General features: G+C 29.6%; 2 protein-coding genes and 5 pseudogenes across 7 annotated transcripts, besides 3 other annotated features; 2 read left to right on the forward strand and 5 right to left on the reverse strand.

Annotated features, from left to right (window-relative positions):
- Positions 1-13829: part of a mobile genetic element that runs on past the window's edge.
- TVAGG3_0317470 lies at positions 1192-3443 on the forward strand (annotated as a pseudogene). Its single transcript has one exon. A coding segment is annotated over exon 1 (2252 nt).
- TVAGG3_0317480 (uncharacterized protein) lies at positions 5620-6288 on the forward strand (the record flags this gene model as incomplete). Its single annotated transcript, XM_051230080.1, has 1 exon — positions 5620-6288. One exon carries the CDS (start codon positions 5620-5622, stop codon positions 6286-6288), a length of 669 nt encoding a protein of 222 aa, XP_051099810.1.
- On the reverse strand, positions 6781-7066 carry TVAGG3_0317490 (annotated as a pseudogene). Its single transcript has one exon. A coding segment is annotated over exon 1 (286 nt).
- TVAGG3_0317500 lies at positions 7087-8590 on the reverse strand (annotated as a pseudogene). Its single transcript has one exon. A coding segment is annotated over exon 1 (1504 nt).
- Positions 9045-9783, reverse strand: TVAGG3_0317510 (annotated as a pseudogene). The gene has a single exon. A coding segment is annotated over exon 1 (739 nt).
- TVAGG3_0317520 lies at positions 9949-11124 on the reverse strand (annotated as a pseudogene). Its single transcript has one exon. A coding segment is annotated over exon 1 (1176 nt).
- Positions 13830-14469: 640 nt separating the features above from the next.
- TVAGG3_0317530 (uncharacterized protein) lies at positions 14470-16849 on the reverse strand (the record flags this gene model as incomplete). The annotated part of the gene is made up of 1 exon (XM_001286925.2): positions 14606-16846. The coding sequence occupies one exon, from the start codon at positions 16844-16846 to the stop codon at positions 14606-14608; it is 2241 nt and encodes a 746-aa protein (XP_001286926.2).
- Positions 16850-16903: 54 nt separating this feature from the next.
- Positions 16904-16920: part of a mobile genetic element that runs on past the window's edge.
- Positions 16904-16920: part of a terminal%2Cinverted (terminal inverted repeat of Maverick-3 transposon ID:TVAGG3_0317540) that runs on past the window's edge.

The following is a 16920-nucleotide window of genomic DNA, read 5'->3' on the forward strand; positions in this document are numbered from 1 at the left end:
ATCATAATCAATAATAATTGACCTTTCACCAGTTTCTATCGTTTGTTTTATTTCTTTTTGTTCCCCACTATCTGGATCGGTCATTGTAATTGTTTTTGTTATAGTATCAGCTTTATCTTTAACTTCAATCTTTTTTCCATCAGGATATTTAAACCAAAATTCCAAAAATTCGATATTGTCAATCTGTTCATATTTTAATCTATCAATTACATTTTTAATACCATCTGAAAATCTTATGAAATGGTCATTATATGGGTTTGATTGAACTAAATTTGAATGAAGTGAAATATAACCTGTTGATGAATATGACATTGACTCATATTTTCTGAAAACACTAAAATTTATAACATGAATGAATTTCTTATTCGTTGAATTTATGAATTCTTGAGGTAATCTTATTCTAGTTTTATTTATCACTGGAAAATAACGCTTTACCATATTTTTAATCGTAATAAAAATGTCAATTATCAATATTATTTCGAATAATACTGTGAATTAAATTTAACAGTTAGCGGAATTTATAATGTTACTCTCGTTTCTGTGAGTGGTAAATTTAATCCCATTCTTTTAGACCCTTCAGATTATATATCATTTATTAAAGATGACCTTGAAAAAACGTATGATATGTATATAAATAATGTGATAGCGAAATGGGATATTAACATGATTTTAAGTTATTTAAATGAATCATTTATCGTATGGTATGAAGAAAATTTTAAATCAAAACCTGATAAACTTTTTGAACTTGATGAAATAAATAACCTTATTAAATTTCCGCTGAAAATTAAATTTTGTACTCCTCATCTTCGTTCATTGTTGGGGATATTAAATTTTGAAAAAGATGTTGGGGATGTTTTGTATTCTGACACTGGTTCCAATTTCATTTTAATCAAATGTGATAAAGTTAATACCCCAATGAGATTTTCACATCAAACATTAGACCCTAACTCTTACCCATCAATACAAAACATTTTATCCATCAACTTAAACACATTTTCTTTATCATATCCGTTTCAATTATCCGGGAATTCATTTATTCTTCATTCAAAAGATTTATCAAATATTAAATTTAGAATAACTGACCTATTTGATTGTGATTTAGAATTCATGAATGAAATATTATGGCAATTTCAAATAGAAAAAATAGCTGATGAGATAACAGATTAAATATTTATTTTTAAATCATAATAAATGATTAAACAACAGCAACCACACAACTTAAGGCACAAAGCACCCAGGTCCCTCAGACCATTACATACGCCATATATGCATATAATTCAAAGACGGCAGAACAAACGCAAAGGTTGAAATATGGAGATTTGGAGATAGTATTGAAAAATGACCATTTCGAATTCGTTTGCAAAGGTGGTGCAGTGATATCAAATATAAAAGAAATTTTATTTATGAATTCAAAAATTAAAGGAATAACGGATGATATAACATCAATTCCACCAGAAGAACAGAGATATTACGCATTAAATGCATTTCCTAAAGTTTTGAAGATTGGAAGATTTAATTTAAATGAGGAATTCATAGAAGGTTTCCCCTAAATGACATAATGAAGAAGGCAAATTTGGTTTATGTGGATGAAAAAAGATAAGAAATTAAAGAAAGGTTGAATGGTATCATGAATGGACATCAAAGATTTTAAAAACTAAAGCTGATACAGATGGGTTTCAGGATGTTTAGACCTTAAAGCGGATAAAACATATGTTAACGATGAGTTAGAGAAGAAGGTGGATAAGGAATATGTGGCTAGTGAATTAAATAAGAAGGCAAATTTGTTTACGTTGATGAAAAAGATAAAAAATTAAAGAAATGGTTGAATGGTATCATGAATGGACATCAAAGATTTTAAAAACTAAAGCTGATACAGGATGGGTTTCAGGATGTTTAGACCTTAAAGCGGATAAGGAATATGTTAACGATGAGTTAAATAAGAAGGCAGATAAGGAATATGTGGATAGTGAGTTAAATAAGAAAGCTAATATATCATTTGTTAATGAAGAAATAAAACAATCAGAGGTCTATTTTACTCCACCATTTTTAAATTTTATGAAATCATCAGATAAAACTTTGATATAGATTCTTTTGAATGGATATGTTTCGATGGAGTGACACATGTATTTATTTTATACAGCTGGAGCTCTTATTATTTTAAAACAAATGATTTTAAAAACTATGAATCATTTACTCCATCTGTTTTTGAATCCTGATACACAGAGCCAATCATTAATCCAAATAATTATATGTTGAATATAATAACGGTAAATTTATGGAATGATAACGGTTGGAGATGATTTTTACCCTTGTTATTCATTCGATTGTATCCAATGGTCAAATGTAATTTAAATCAAGATGCTAAATTTAAATATTCAATAATCCTATTAGATGCGTTAATAAAAATGGGTACTAATTTATGAAGTCAATCAAATTTCATAGTGAGGATGGGTATAAATTATATATATGTTTAGTATGATGTCATCAGATTTGGAAATTGATTATACAAGTAAGTGGTATACATTAACAACATGTATTTTATCCTACAAAATGATAAAATTTATAGATCATCTTCAATACAACAAGGTCAATTTGAACAAATTTTTCAAGCTGATGGAGACATTGAAGCTTTATGTTATGGATCAAATGTTTATGTTCTCGTTTCAGGTGAAATGGTCTATTCATATCCTGTAAGTTATAACAGACATATTTATTTATCACAGGATTTATCAAATTGGGAATTGGTTTATTCATTCACTCCAAAACTTACTCAAAATTATAGATTTACAAATTTATTTTATATTGATGGGTATTTCATTGCTTTAGGATGTGGTGATTTAGTAAATATCAGTAGTGATGGAAGAAACTGGTCTGAAATCACAAAATTTCAAGATGTTAGAAAAGCAATTTTCAAAAATAATACGTTAATATTGATAACAAGACCAGTTTTAAATACTCACCCAAATTCAATATTATATAATAAATTCAATATTCATAATGGATTAAATACAATTCTTGAGATGATTTACCCCGTTGGTTCTATTTATACGTCAATGAACTCAACAAATCCAGCAACAGTTTTAGGTTTTGGTACGTGGAAGCAGATTGTAGATAAATTCTTATACTGTGCTAACTCTTCAAAGCAAACAGGAGGCTCAAAGAAAATAAATATTGAAAACCTTCCACCGCACACTCATACAGGAACGACAAACTTTTCTGGCGACCATAGCCACTCATTAAGAGACCACCCATTATACAACTCAGAGTATGAAGCTGGCTATGACGTTTTATCTCCAGATTATAACCATTCAGCAAAAAAGACTTTTCGACAAACTGAACCAGGAGGAAATCATTCACATACTTTCACAACAAATCCAACAGGCTTGGGTGAAGATTATATGCCACCATTTATGACTGTATTCGCATGGTACCGCATTTATTGAATGAACTAAATATATTTTATGTCTGTAATTAATTAGGTAATGAAGTAATGGATGAACTGCAGAAATAAATTTTATCGTTAATGTTTACGTTAATGGTTTCAGGTTATTCAATAATGACTTATTTTTGAAGAACTGAAGGTGTCACCAGGTCACCATGTGTCACCAGGTTAATTAACTTCTCTTAAAAATGTGACAACATGACATTTTGACAACATCATGGGTTATTCAATAATTAATTATTTTTGAAGAACTAAAGGGGTCACCAGGTCACCAGGTCACCAGGTTAATTAACTTCTCTTAAAAAATGTGACAACATGACATTTTGACAACATCATGGGTTATTCAATAATGACTTATTTTTGAAGAACTGAAGGTGTCACCAGGTCACCATGTGTCACCAGGTCATTTATCTTCTCTGAAAAAATGTGACAACATGACATTTAGACAACATTTACGAAAATTTGATGCAGTCCAAAAATAAAGTTAGTTTTAAAATTATTTTTATTTTTTTATTCCTATATAAATGACAGCAACAAACAACAACAGCAACAACAACAACTATATCGTTTCTGATGAACAAGTTATTGATTCATTAGCTGAGGAATTAGTTGTGGCAGAAACTAAAACCCTCAACGAAAGAATTGGTGAAAACAGGATTGATTTACATAACTACCTCAAACATGATGGAGGAAGAGGAAGGAAAACTGGTACAGCTTTATTAGTAAATAAAATTTCAAATTTAACGATTATAGATGTTGATATCAATAAATCGTACAATGATGAACTTAAAGAAACAGTTGGAAAAGACATTTTATCAAAACTTTCGGATAAAGATGTTATTGTTAAAACCGCTTCAGGAGGTCTTCACATTTATTGCAACACTAATTTCTTCTATGCAGTTTCGAACAGAATGATTAAATGTTATTCCTGCAATGATTATGATATTGACATAATGACTTCTATGGATGATTCAAAGCGTTCATTAGTGGTTATGGCTGAATCAAGAGTTCGCAAGAATGCAACAGAACCAATCAATACATACTCATTCATTCGTGGAAGTTATGATTCAACATTAACTAGAACAGTGAATGATATATTAAATGATTTGAATATTAAGGTAAGAGTTGAACAGAAGAACGAAGAAATAAAGAATATCATGAATGAAAACAAAGATGTAAACATTGACGATAAACTAGCTCAGAGCATAGTTGATGGCATCTGTGATTTTGAAGTACATAATGACGGTGGAAACATGAATTTAGAAAAAGAAATAACATTATTCACACTGTTTCAAGCAATTAATTCGTTACCGGATCATTTAATTAATGAAGCATACGATAACGTTTATAATTTCTGCAGTTTAACAGAAAATGCTAAAAGTAATTTTGAAAAAGCACGTAGTAGATATGCACATTTAATGACTTCTCCATTTGTTTTGGTGAAGATTCTAAAACTTTATCAAAAGGAATATTATGATGAATATGTTTTACCTTTATTACGTAAGCCAAAAATAACATTTGATATCAAACTTGATGACTCGTTTTTGATAACAGATATTAGACGCAAGGCTGAAAATCATCAGTATAAAAACAGTTCTGAAGTAATTGAGGATTTATCACGTGTAATCCGTTTTGTAGATTGTGGAAACAAATATTTCATTCAGAAAGATTACAACATACACGACAAAATGAATCAAATATCATTCGTTCTTCAATCAAACATGAAAGAGTCACTCAAAATGATTAAATTATTTAAAGAAGAAGGTAAAACAATAACAGCATGGGACGTACTATTAAATCAATTATCCTCATTAACCGTTAAGGGTGTTTGCTTTAAATCTGATTCTCCAGATGTTTTCTCAACGTTTCAAGGTTATAAATACAACGTTCTCGAAAAGCCTGATTACTCAAAAATTGAGATGTTTATGGATTTCATTAAAGAAGCCATTTGTGATAATAACGATGAAGTGTATAAATACCTTCTCGGCTGGATTGCATCAATGATTCAACATCCTGGAATCAAGAATGAAACAGCAATTATTTTGAAAGGACTTCAGGGAACAGGTAAAAACAGATTCACAGACATTATTTCTGAACTTCTCGCTGGTTATTCATGTAAAAACATTACTGAAATAAGTGAGCTAACGGGTAATTTCAACTCAGTAGTTGAAAATAAAATGTTTCTTGTACTTAATGAACTCAAGAATGTAGGTGAAGATAGACTCGCAAACTTCAACGCTTTGAAATCAATTATTACGGATAATGAGATTAGAATTAATGAAAAGAATCAACCCAGAAGAACAGCTCAGAATGTTGCCAATTTCGTTTTCGTAACTAATAACGTCTACCCCGTCAAAATTGAAGTTGGAGACAGAAGATACGTAGTTTTAAGGGTTAATGGTAAATTCAAGGGTCAATTTGATTACTTCAAGAATTTAATGGATTCATGCACTAAGGAATTTTATGATAATTTACTGACGTATTTTATGCAATATGACCTTTCATCATTTAATGTACGAATCATACCGATGACTGAAGCCAAACAAGATTTAATAGAATTATCAACAAATCCTTTAGATGAATGGATAAATACACATTATGATGAATTATGTGCAGGTATGACGTGTAAAAATGCTCTATTCTGCAAACCATCAGACATGAAAGACAAAAACTTTCAAATGAGCATTAAGGATAAATGTGAAAGGAAACAAAGAAAAATAGATGGTAAACAAACATGGTATTATGTTTTGAAAGAAGAAATGAAAGGATTATATAAACAAATTGAACCAAACGATAATGAGGAATCATTTACTGACGATGAAATACCTGTGAATGAAGCTTTATAAAGTATGACTGGAATTTATTTTTGCCTTCCTCCTGTGATGTTGTCAAAATGTCATGTTGTCACATTTTTTAAGAGAAGTTAATTAACCTGGTGACCTGGTGACCCCTTCAGTTCTTCAAAAATAATTAATTATTGAATAACCCATGATGTTGTCAAAATGTCATGTTGTCACATTTTTTAAGAGAAGTTAATTAACCTGGTGACCTGGTGACCTGGTGACCCCTTCAGTTCTTCAAAAATAATTAATTATTGAATAACCCATAATGTTGTCAAAATGTCATGTTGTCACAAACTTTAGAACGGCATAATTTAAATTTTTATTTTTATCATAAATGAATACCCCACAAGCTCAAAATTTACCACGAATCATAACAAGGGAGGAAATGATAAAAATGATGCAAGAACATGTTAAAAATAACAAACCACTAAAATTGAGAAAATGTGGTTATGCAGTAATGATGGAAAGAGAGATGTTGTCGAAGAGGAATAAAAATTAAATTTGGATTGAGTTTAAAAATTCATCTTTATTAAATTCATCTCTTCCAATCAATTTATTTATTCTATTAAATTCTTTTATTTTTGCTTCACTCAGTTTAAGGATTGAACGGTAAGTTTCTAATTTTTCGATTATTTCTTTATCGTTTTCAGTTCCATTAGTTTTATGCATCAACCCCACCGCATTGTGGCTTCTTTTTGTAATAGCATATTTTTGATTTAATTCTGTTTAGTTTCTTTTTATATTCATCGTCTGGACTCTTGACTGCTTTGTTGTCACTCATTTCTTACGAAATAAAAAAAATTAAATATTATTTAAATATAATGGAGTAATAAAATAAATCGGAATTTCTATTAATTTATTGTCAACTTCAACTAATGCATTGCCGTTAATATATCTAACAAATTCAGCTATTGTGTCAAATCTTCGTCTTCTTTTTGTCATTGATTTATCAGTTTTTCCATAATCGAGATGAATCAAAACTTTATCCCCTTGTTTAAAATTCATGAGCCCCGAATTAATTTGTTCACGTTTAACATCATTCAACCTTTCCATTTGCTTTCTAATATATTCCCATTCTTTTGAAATATCATTTTTCATTTCCACTGGTTTCATGTTTATAGTTCTATGCCATGTATTATTGTAATAATATACTAACTGTTGTATGATGGAGTCATGATTTCCATCCCAGTATATCTGACCGTTAACCCCTAACGCATCTCTAAGAGTTCTCATTACCGCATCAACTATTTTATTATGAAACGTATATGGAGAGGATGAAAGAAAAAATTAATTTGTGGGAAATAATGAGTCATAGCTGCCTGAAATCCTTTATCACCATCACCCCTGATATTATCTACTCTTTCATGATCTAGTAAGTATTGAATAGCTCTTCTTGTTTCCTGTTCTGTTTTCCCTTTCACCGGAATGCAATATAAATATCTAGTGTTAATGTTAATGGCAAATAAATAAGTAACGTTTCCTTTTGAATATTCCAGATGATCGATTTCGTATGAATATGGATATGGAGCAAATGAAGGGCGACTAAATTTTTCCTTTAACGGTTGAATTTTCGGGTCAATTGGTTTATTTAATATCTTGAAATCCTTTTTAAAATCTTTTTGCTTCTTTAATGTTTGAAATGGATATAATAAAGTGAATGATGAAGGATTAACTGAAGGAGGAGGCGGTACTGTCGTTGGAGGTTTTGGTGTTGCAAGTGGTTTAATTTTATCTGCTTTGATTTTGGATTTCATTCCTTCCTTCATTAATTCTGGATGTATTCTATTCATTTGTTTTAAATATGCTGTATATAAAGGTTTGATATACTTTCCCGCTTCGAGTTTATGTTGAAGGATGAATTCCAAAAGTTGATCTTCATTTAAAAGTCGGGCTGAATATGGTTTAACTAATGAATCATAAATTAAAGCTTGTGCATCATTTATGGTCTGAAGGACCTGGGTGTTTTGTTCCTTTTGTTTTTGTGGCTCAGGATTATATAATTTATATAATTCATCAATATCTTCTTCTGTTAATACTTTATTTTTGAAATCTTTCAACTGTTTAAGCTGTGATTTAGTTTTTCCCTTTGAATATTCATTATTTTTAATTTTGTCTTTAATTTCAGAAATTATTTTATTATGATATTTCAAAATTTCATTTTTATAATATGGATAATAATATTCCATATCATCACCCGTTATATTGTTATATATTTTTGGAGATATGCTTTTAAATCATAATAATCAAGAAAATTTTGATTAAGTACTAAATCAGCAATTAAAATTTTTAAATCTGTGTTATCCATTTATATAAAAATAAAATCAATGTTTTAAGGGTGCCCACCTCTTTGAATCATAGTATCAAAACCATCAAAACGCATCATTAACGGTTCCTTTTGTCTCTTCTGTGGCATTTCATTAAATAAATGGCATACAACATCCATTTTCACAACATACAGCCTTAGTGTGTGCTCCTGTTAATGCAGTCTTACCAATTGTTAAGCGAGTCATTGACCCATTTTTAAGTTGTAAATTAATATTTTGACCATCAAATATCAATTTATCATTTATTATATCCAAATAATTTTTAGGTGTTAATTGTTTATTTTGTCGTAAACTAACACCTTTCATTTTTTGTGCAATCTTTTTAAAATCACTTCCATCAATTGAACCGTTGAATGATGTATAACACTTAGGACATAAAGCAACCATGTTATCACCTTGTTTCTCAATTGCTAAACCCAATAACTTCTTCTCATGTGCTTTTTCTTCAGCTTTATTCTTTAATTTAGGTTTAAATTTCTCATCAAAACAGAAGAAATCAAATGGTGCGAATTTGAAAATGTTTTTATCATAAAATTGTTTATCGGTAACAATTGCTTGAAATGCTTGAGTGTTAGGAAGATTTGGGTCGCCAGCGATTGCCCAATAAGATGAATCAGTATCACCTTCAATGAAATGAAAACGATTAACATCATGCATTTATACATAAAATCATAAATGAAAACCAAATACCAGTATTTAGCATTATCTAAAGTGAAGAATGCCTCTTGTAAACATGTATCACATCTATAAAATCTATCTTTAAGCATCACTTGATATGTATCTCTCCTATTTCTCTTATGTTTTTAAACTTATTTGACATACATGCAACGCGTGACTTCTGTGCATTCATTATTTTAGTCTTTGCGTAATTTTGTGTATTCATTGCATCGTAACCATATGATCCATTAAGTGAAATCTTGCAAAATAAACTTTTTCCTTTATTTCCTTCTAATTCAGCCTTTTGTCTTTCGTTCATAAATTCTTTCGCAAATTCATTAAAACAAGTGTTTTTAGTAAATGTTAAAATTGATTGAATGTCATCAATGATAAAATGAAATCTGTCTATTAGATACCAAAGATAATAAGAAGAAAATGGTTGATATTGGTTGTGTGTTGATGCTAACTGAGTTAATTTTCTCTGTTTCTGGTCAACTGGTAGATTGTTTGATTTCATGTAATTATACATAAAACTGCCAATTGTTTTTTCATCTGTGATAATATCTAAGTTTCTTATTATCGGTAAAAAGTTTATGTAATCATTAATGTATTTTTCATCAATGTGACCCTTTACTTCAGCCACGAATAAAGTATTTTTCTTCTTAATTATTCCCAGTGCTTTTGCTTTCTTTGTTGCTGTATCACAAATGATAACACCATTCAATCTTCCCGGCATATACATTTTATGGTCAGTATATTGAATGAAATCATGAGGATTAGATGAAAATGATGAAGGATATAATGAATTAAAGTCAACTCCAACGAAATGAGTCATAATGTTGGTGGTGTCCTCATTTGATACAGTTTTAGTTTCTGGATTATATGAAAGTTTATTAATGTGCGTGATTCCTTTAAGATTAACACGATGTTGAACATTTGATAGACCACCAGTAATTCCATTACGGAGAATGTGATAAGCTTCAACTGAATCTAAAGTCATTGGTAAATTATTTTTTAATGCATAATTTCTTAAATTGATTCTTAAACGTTGAACATCTTCATCTTTATTTGATTTTACGACATTGCAATAACAACACATTAACTGACAATTTTCTTTGGTATGTGGTTTTTCATTATCGATTCTATCCAATGTTGGTTTATTTGCATATGTAAACGCTTTACCACACATTTTGCATTTAGATGAAAGGATTAAATCGTGATAGTATTGATAGTCATCCATTGAAACATTTTTTAGTATCCCTTTCTGCTTTTTCATCTTGTTTCTTATATGATTCAATTTTATATTTCCAATACTTTTTTGTTAATTCAAAACTTGATTCCACATTTTCTTCTTCTGGATATGTTTCGTTAGGATTGAAGTTCTTATATGCTAACGCGTAACGAATCATTGATGCATTCGATGATAAAGAAAGATTATGAAGCATGTCAATTTTATAAACAAATGTTTCTTCGATAATTTTATCAATTGGGTCAATCATAATTTCAAATCTTTATTGCAATAATGAATAAAATATTCTAATCTATTCTCAAAATTTTTAGCATCATTGAGATATATTTGATAATCTGAATCGGATATTGTTTCTTGTGTTAATGCTGAATAAAATGAATCTTGAGTGAATGGTTCCTTTTTATATAATTCTTCTTCGTAATTCTCCCATGTGATGAATTGATAAGGGAAAAAGGATTTAACACGTGATTTATTGTTTCCGAAATCTTGAGTGAATTGGTCTAATGTTCCACCCGCTATATAATTTCTGATGTCAATAAATCTTAATTCATATGGACAGTTTGTTTTCTTTACTATGACTTGCTTAAATTGAGAAGAAGAACCCAGCATTGATTTTATCTTCCATTTTGCAGTATTTAAATCACGAAGAATTAAATTTAAATCAAACTTTCCGAATTAAAACCAATGATATTCACTTTATTAAATTCTTCATCTAAAAGCTCTTTCATTGCTTCCTTTTGTTTCTCATTTAATGTATTCATTAATTCTTCATATTGTTCAATATTTGATTTAGCAACTAATGAACAGGTTGAAAATAAAAATTCAATCCAATCAGAGATGAACGAATCACTTGATGTTAAGCAAAAATTCCTCGTAAATGTTTTATCACGGTCTACGACCTCGCCGCTTTGCGGCTTTATTTTGACAGTTGATGATACCATAAATGGTTTTAAGTAAGCGTTCAAAGTTGCACATTCAGAAAGTTGAAGTTCTTCTTTAGTCTCTAATGTTTCGAAGTCAAAAGTAATATAATATCTTGTTGGTTTATAATATTCCTGCAAATTATGTGCTAATAGCCATTGATATATCTTCTGTTTCGTGATATGTGGTGCATATGGTTGTTGTGTTTTTGCAATTGAACGTCTTGAATTAATCTTCCATTATTTTCTTTACATTTCTCACAATGTTTTAAAAATCTTCTTTGGTTTTTCCTTTCTGGATCATCACGGATAGAATATACTTCTTCTTTGCAAAAGGGGCAAACTTTATATCCTGTGAGTGCTTCAACGTCTGTATTCTGTCAGCGTGAAGTTTTCCACATGGACTCTGTGTTAATAAAATATTTACTGTTTCAAATTCTGGATCTATCATTATTGATTCCACTAATGGAAAGTCTACCTTGTTAATGTCTACGTCTTCTGGTTGAGGTCACAATAATAATCAATATTAACGTTTAACATTCTTGCTAACCTCTCACTTTCTGATGAAATGTCAAATCCTTCATATGCATCTATGGCTTCATTTAAATAACTTCTACGAGTTTTAGGATTAACACCATCAGGAATGTTATAGAAGCGTTTAAATAACCTTCTACCTTCGGCTCTTATTTGATTATCATTCATTTTAGCTGTTCCATTTTTGTTCATTTATGTAAGAATAAAAATTAAAAAATAAATAAAAATAAAGTTTATTTTTTTTAAAGTCCGAGACTCAGAGAGTCCAGGGCTAAAGTCCATAAAATGAATTAAGAACACATAAATTTTTATCATCTGCGACGTGACGAATACATTTTAATTTACTCAAGAATGCGTACCCTGATACATTAAATCTAATTCCTGTCTTATTTAATTTCACAACTTTGAAAAGGAATGTATGAATAGCTATAAAATGATGAGATGATGTTTTATGGGTTGCTTCCATTTTTTCTGAAATAAATGAATAAATATAATGTTTATAAGTTTTCATATCTTTTATATTCTTAATAACGAATGGTATAGACCTTTCAACTTCGTCTTCCTTCGGTGCTGTTCTTTCATATGAAACATTATTGGTATCTTCAATAATGAAACCACAATCGCATAAAATTTTATATGTACCAATTGTTTCTTTTGATATTTTATCTAACAAATCAAAAACTTTATCAACACCTGTACATTTATTTAAATAATAATTTGTGTAAATATCATGGTCTTCTTTCTTAATCGTATTTGTTGCATATGTTACATTTTTCAGTGCTTTTTTGAATTTTTCAGAATCAAGAGGAGGTGAAAGTAATATACATGGATAATCTCCATCGTCAATAAACTAACTTATGTTTATGAATAAATTTTGTACCTTCTTCTGAAAGTGTTTCGTCAATATCACCATCTAATAAATTTTTAGTAGATTCCAAAAAGTAATTTTTATATCTTTCCTCATGTGATTTTTGAACTTCTGATTCTGAAGCTGGGATATTCATTAAACCCTCTACTTCATTCTCAGCATTTCTCAATTCCTTAATTTTTTCATCTATTTCATTTCTTAATTGTTCCAATTTCTCAATCTCATCGTTATAATATTCATCTTGTTTAATTTTTTCTTCAAAATATTCAGGAGGTGTTTCAAGGCTCTCTGAGCCCAGGTCCTCTGGACCATAAAGAGGAATATTCTCCTGTTTTTCAACTTTTTTGGGATATAAATATCTCATTATAGCCTTTTTAGTAATTGGTCCGTTATATTTAAATTCATTCAACAATCTGGAAAACTCTTTCACATTCTGCATATATGTTGGATAAGAACCGTCTCCAAAATTTTCTAAAATATTTTCTAATTCTGAATTAGTGAACTTAAAATTTCAATGAATTAGTTGTTATACTCATTTATTATAAAATAAAAATAAAAAAATAAATTTAACTTAGTTTTAATTTTTACGTAAGAAGTTAATTTTTATATAACCATCATTTGTAGGTATTATTTCTATCAGATAAAAATTATTTTTTATTTAAAAAATATAATTTATTTTATGTCTTATAATGTGCGCATATGTATTTAAAAGGCATTCATTGAATTGCTTTTCAATCTCTTTCTTTTTTTTCATCTTCGAATATTATATCATTTTCATGTTCGAAGCTTGTAAGTTTGTTATCTTCAAATATTATATTAGTTTCATATATCAAATTATGATATCGGTCATATTCTTTTAAGTGATAAATAAATACAAAATTTACGGTTCCTTTAATTTTAAATTCAAAATTAATTTTACAACAGCTTGGTGGATCAATTAGTAAATCAATCAAATAATGTTCAAAATCAGATATTATTCTTTTTCCATACATTTTATATTAAATAAAAAAATCTAACTTTATTTTTTCGGAGTTTTGTGACGAAGTGCGAATCTTCACTTCGTCAAAAATATATTCTTTTTATTAATGGTAATATAGGAATTGTAGGAATAAAAACTTTTTATAAATTATTCATAAATTTTTAAAATCGGTTTCATACAAAATAAAAATAAATTTTCATAAATGTAAGACATGAATTTTTAAAGTTTATTTTTTTTATTTCATTATGTATGGGCTGAGTGTAAATGTCTTACAATTTTGAAAATTTTTTAAATCTTGATTTATTCAAAAACGTAAGAATAAAAACCGTAAGAATCATACATTTTTTACTTCATATGTTAAAAAAAATGATACAAAATCGTTCAATATTGTATGAATTCTTACGTTTACAAAAAAAGTCACACAACCCATCAACATATACTACTAACGGCAAGTTTCAATACAAAATTTCAATAATTTTTCATAATTTTGAAGAATGTAAGACATCCATGAGTTATAATATTCCCAAACTTTCTAAATATCATAATCTTAGATCAAGATTTTGAAATTATGTTGCATTTGGAACAGCAGCATTAACAGTTTGGTTTCGAGATACCAAATTAAAAAAAAATTCTTCATCCTATATATATGATTGTTTTATATTTTTACTCAGTTTAACATATTTAATAATTTTGAATTTTAAAAAATGTCGAAGATTCATAATTTATTATTTCTGCTTTAAATTTTAGTTAAAATTAGGTGTATCTTGTTTGTCTTCTTATAGGCTATTTTTAATGGCGGATAATAGTGCCTGCAGTCTTGAATGGTTTAAAGAATTCCCACAAATCAAAGTTTGATTCTAAAATATCAATTTCTTTGCATAATGATGGATATTTTTCAGAGAATGTTTGATCTTTGCACTTTTCTGAATATTCAATGAAGTTAACCATGTTTGGTTCGAATGAATATGATTCTTTGTTTTGTTCTTTTTGTAGATACATACCACATCCAATGCAATATGGTGGTTCTTCTTGGTTTGTTTCAGACTCTTGTCTTTCAACTGGTAAAACTCTTGGCAAAACACGAGGTCTCTTTGGAACAGTTTGTTTAGAATTGTGAAGTTCGGCTGCGTGTGCTTTAGGCGGGTTAAATAGCCACCAAAAGTTTTCTTCTGCATCAGAATCTTTAACAGGTTTATTTAGCTTTTCAGTTGATGGAATTTCATCTTGAAGATAAACTGGGCTGCCTTTGCCTGGACCAAATAATTCACACAATTTAGGGAATAATTTGCAGAAATCATCACCATTAACATCATAAATATCAGCATGACGAATACGTGGATAGTGAGCGGATACATCATCTGGATCAAATTCCTTCCATAAACTGTTTTCTTCTGGTAAACGAACACCGGTATCAACAAGTTGAAGAGGTTTCTTTTCTTGACCATTAAGAACATCTAATCCTGGACGGCGCTTACCTGCGGCATGGACTTTAGTAGGAATGAAATAGCCTAATGACATGCATAGATAAGTATGTTCTTTATAGAAAGTTGGGTCTTTGCACTTATCTCCAAGTGTACTGAAACTGTTAGATTTAGAATTGTGAAGTTCGTCTGCGTGTGCTTTAGGTGGGAAAAATAGCGACCAAAAGTTTTCTTCTGGTGAATGAACATCTATATCAGATTCTTTATGGGATTTCTTCATGGATTTGGAATCATCTTCAAATTTGGCTTTATCCGGACCAAAAATGCCTAATGAATTGCATTGTTGAACATGTTGTAGATAGAATGTTAAGTTTTTGCAATTTTTTGCATAAGAAGACAAATCATTAGTTCTTAAACTAGGACGTGATAACTTTGGAATAGTTGCTCTGGCATTTTGTTCTTTTTGTGATATAATGCCACACCATGGACAAATTGTTCCATCTGAATTTGGAGTTGAATGTTCACTGTTGGTATCTGAAATGAATTTCATACGTTGATGCTTTTCAGAATGTTTTCCTGTTTGTGAATGATCACCTGTATCTAAAGATTTATAAAGTTTCGAATCTTTTGGACGACCAGGGGAATAGAAGGCTGATCCTTGTCCAAGCAAACCAGCACAATCCGATGCATTGGTGCACGTTTGTTGACTTGGGTAATCAACTGGCTCTTCTGTTTTTTCTGTTTGTTCTTCAAGTAAAAGTTGATCTTTTGATGGTGCAGTGTCTTTTTGAGTTGTCTGTTCAATGTTGGTATATGGGGGTTGTAATGTTTGTTTGCTTGTTTGTGATTCTTCCTGACTTTTAACAAAATAGGAATTAGCTTGATCTTTTGGTGATGTAAAGCCGCACCATGGACATATTTCTTTATCTAAGACTTCGTTTGTTTGTGATTCTTCCTGACTGTTAACAAAATATGAATAAGAATCTTTGTAACGACGTGAAGGTGCTGCAGATGTTTTTGTTTTTGGAGTGAAGTATTTCCACAAATCAAAGTTTGATTCTAAAGTATCAATTTCTTTGCATAAAGATGGATATTTTTCAGAGAATCTTTGATCTTGGCACTTTTCCAGATAATCAGCAAGGTTAACCATGTTTGGTGTGAATGAAGCTAATGGTTTAACTTCTTCTTTTTGTAGATACATACCACATCCAATGCAATATGGTGACTCTTCTTGGTTTATTTCAGATTCTTGTTTTTCAACTGGTAAAACTCTTAAAACAGAACGAGGTTGAGGACGTTTACCTGCGATAGAGGGTCTGTTTTTGGTATTAGTAAAAACTGTTCTTTGTTGAAGACGATCATCATACGCCATTGTGTCTTTGGGAGAGAAGTGTCTGAAGAGAGGCTTGTCTGTGCGTAACTTAAAGCCAGTATTAATAAGTTTAAGTGGTTTCAAATTTTCGACGGAAATTTTATTTTCTGAATTTATCTCCGTTGTGGCTTGATTTTGCTTGGGAGTGGATGAAATCGGATTTGCTTGAGAATCCATGCTACGCGGGGTAAAAATATCATCAACAATAGCTTGATTTAAACAAAGAAAGAAAAACATGAAAAAAAATTGTCAAAACCGAAATCATTTTCAATTGATAACTAATTAACAAATTACAAAAAAAAAAAAAAAAA

The sequence above is a fragment of the Trichomonas vaginalis genome, chromosome V, assembly GCF_026262505.1.
Source record: "Trichomonas vaginalis G3 chromosome V, whole genome shotgun sequence".
Lineage (NCBI taxonomy): Eukaryota > Parabasalia > Trichomonadida > Trichomonadidae > Trichomonas > Trichomonas vaginalis.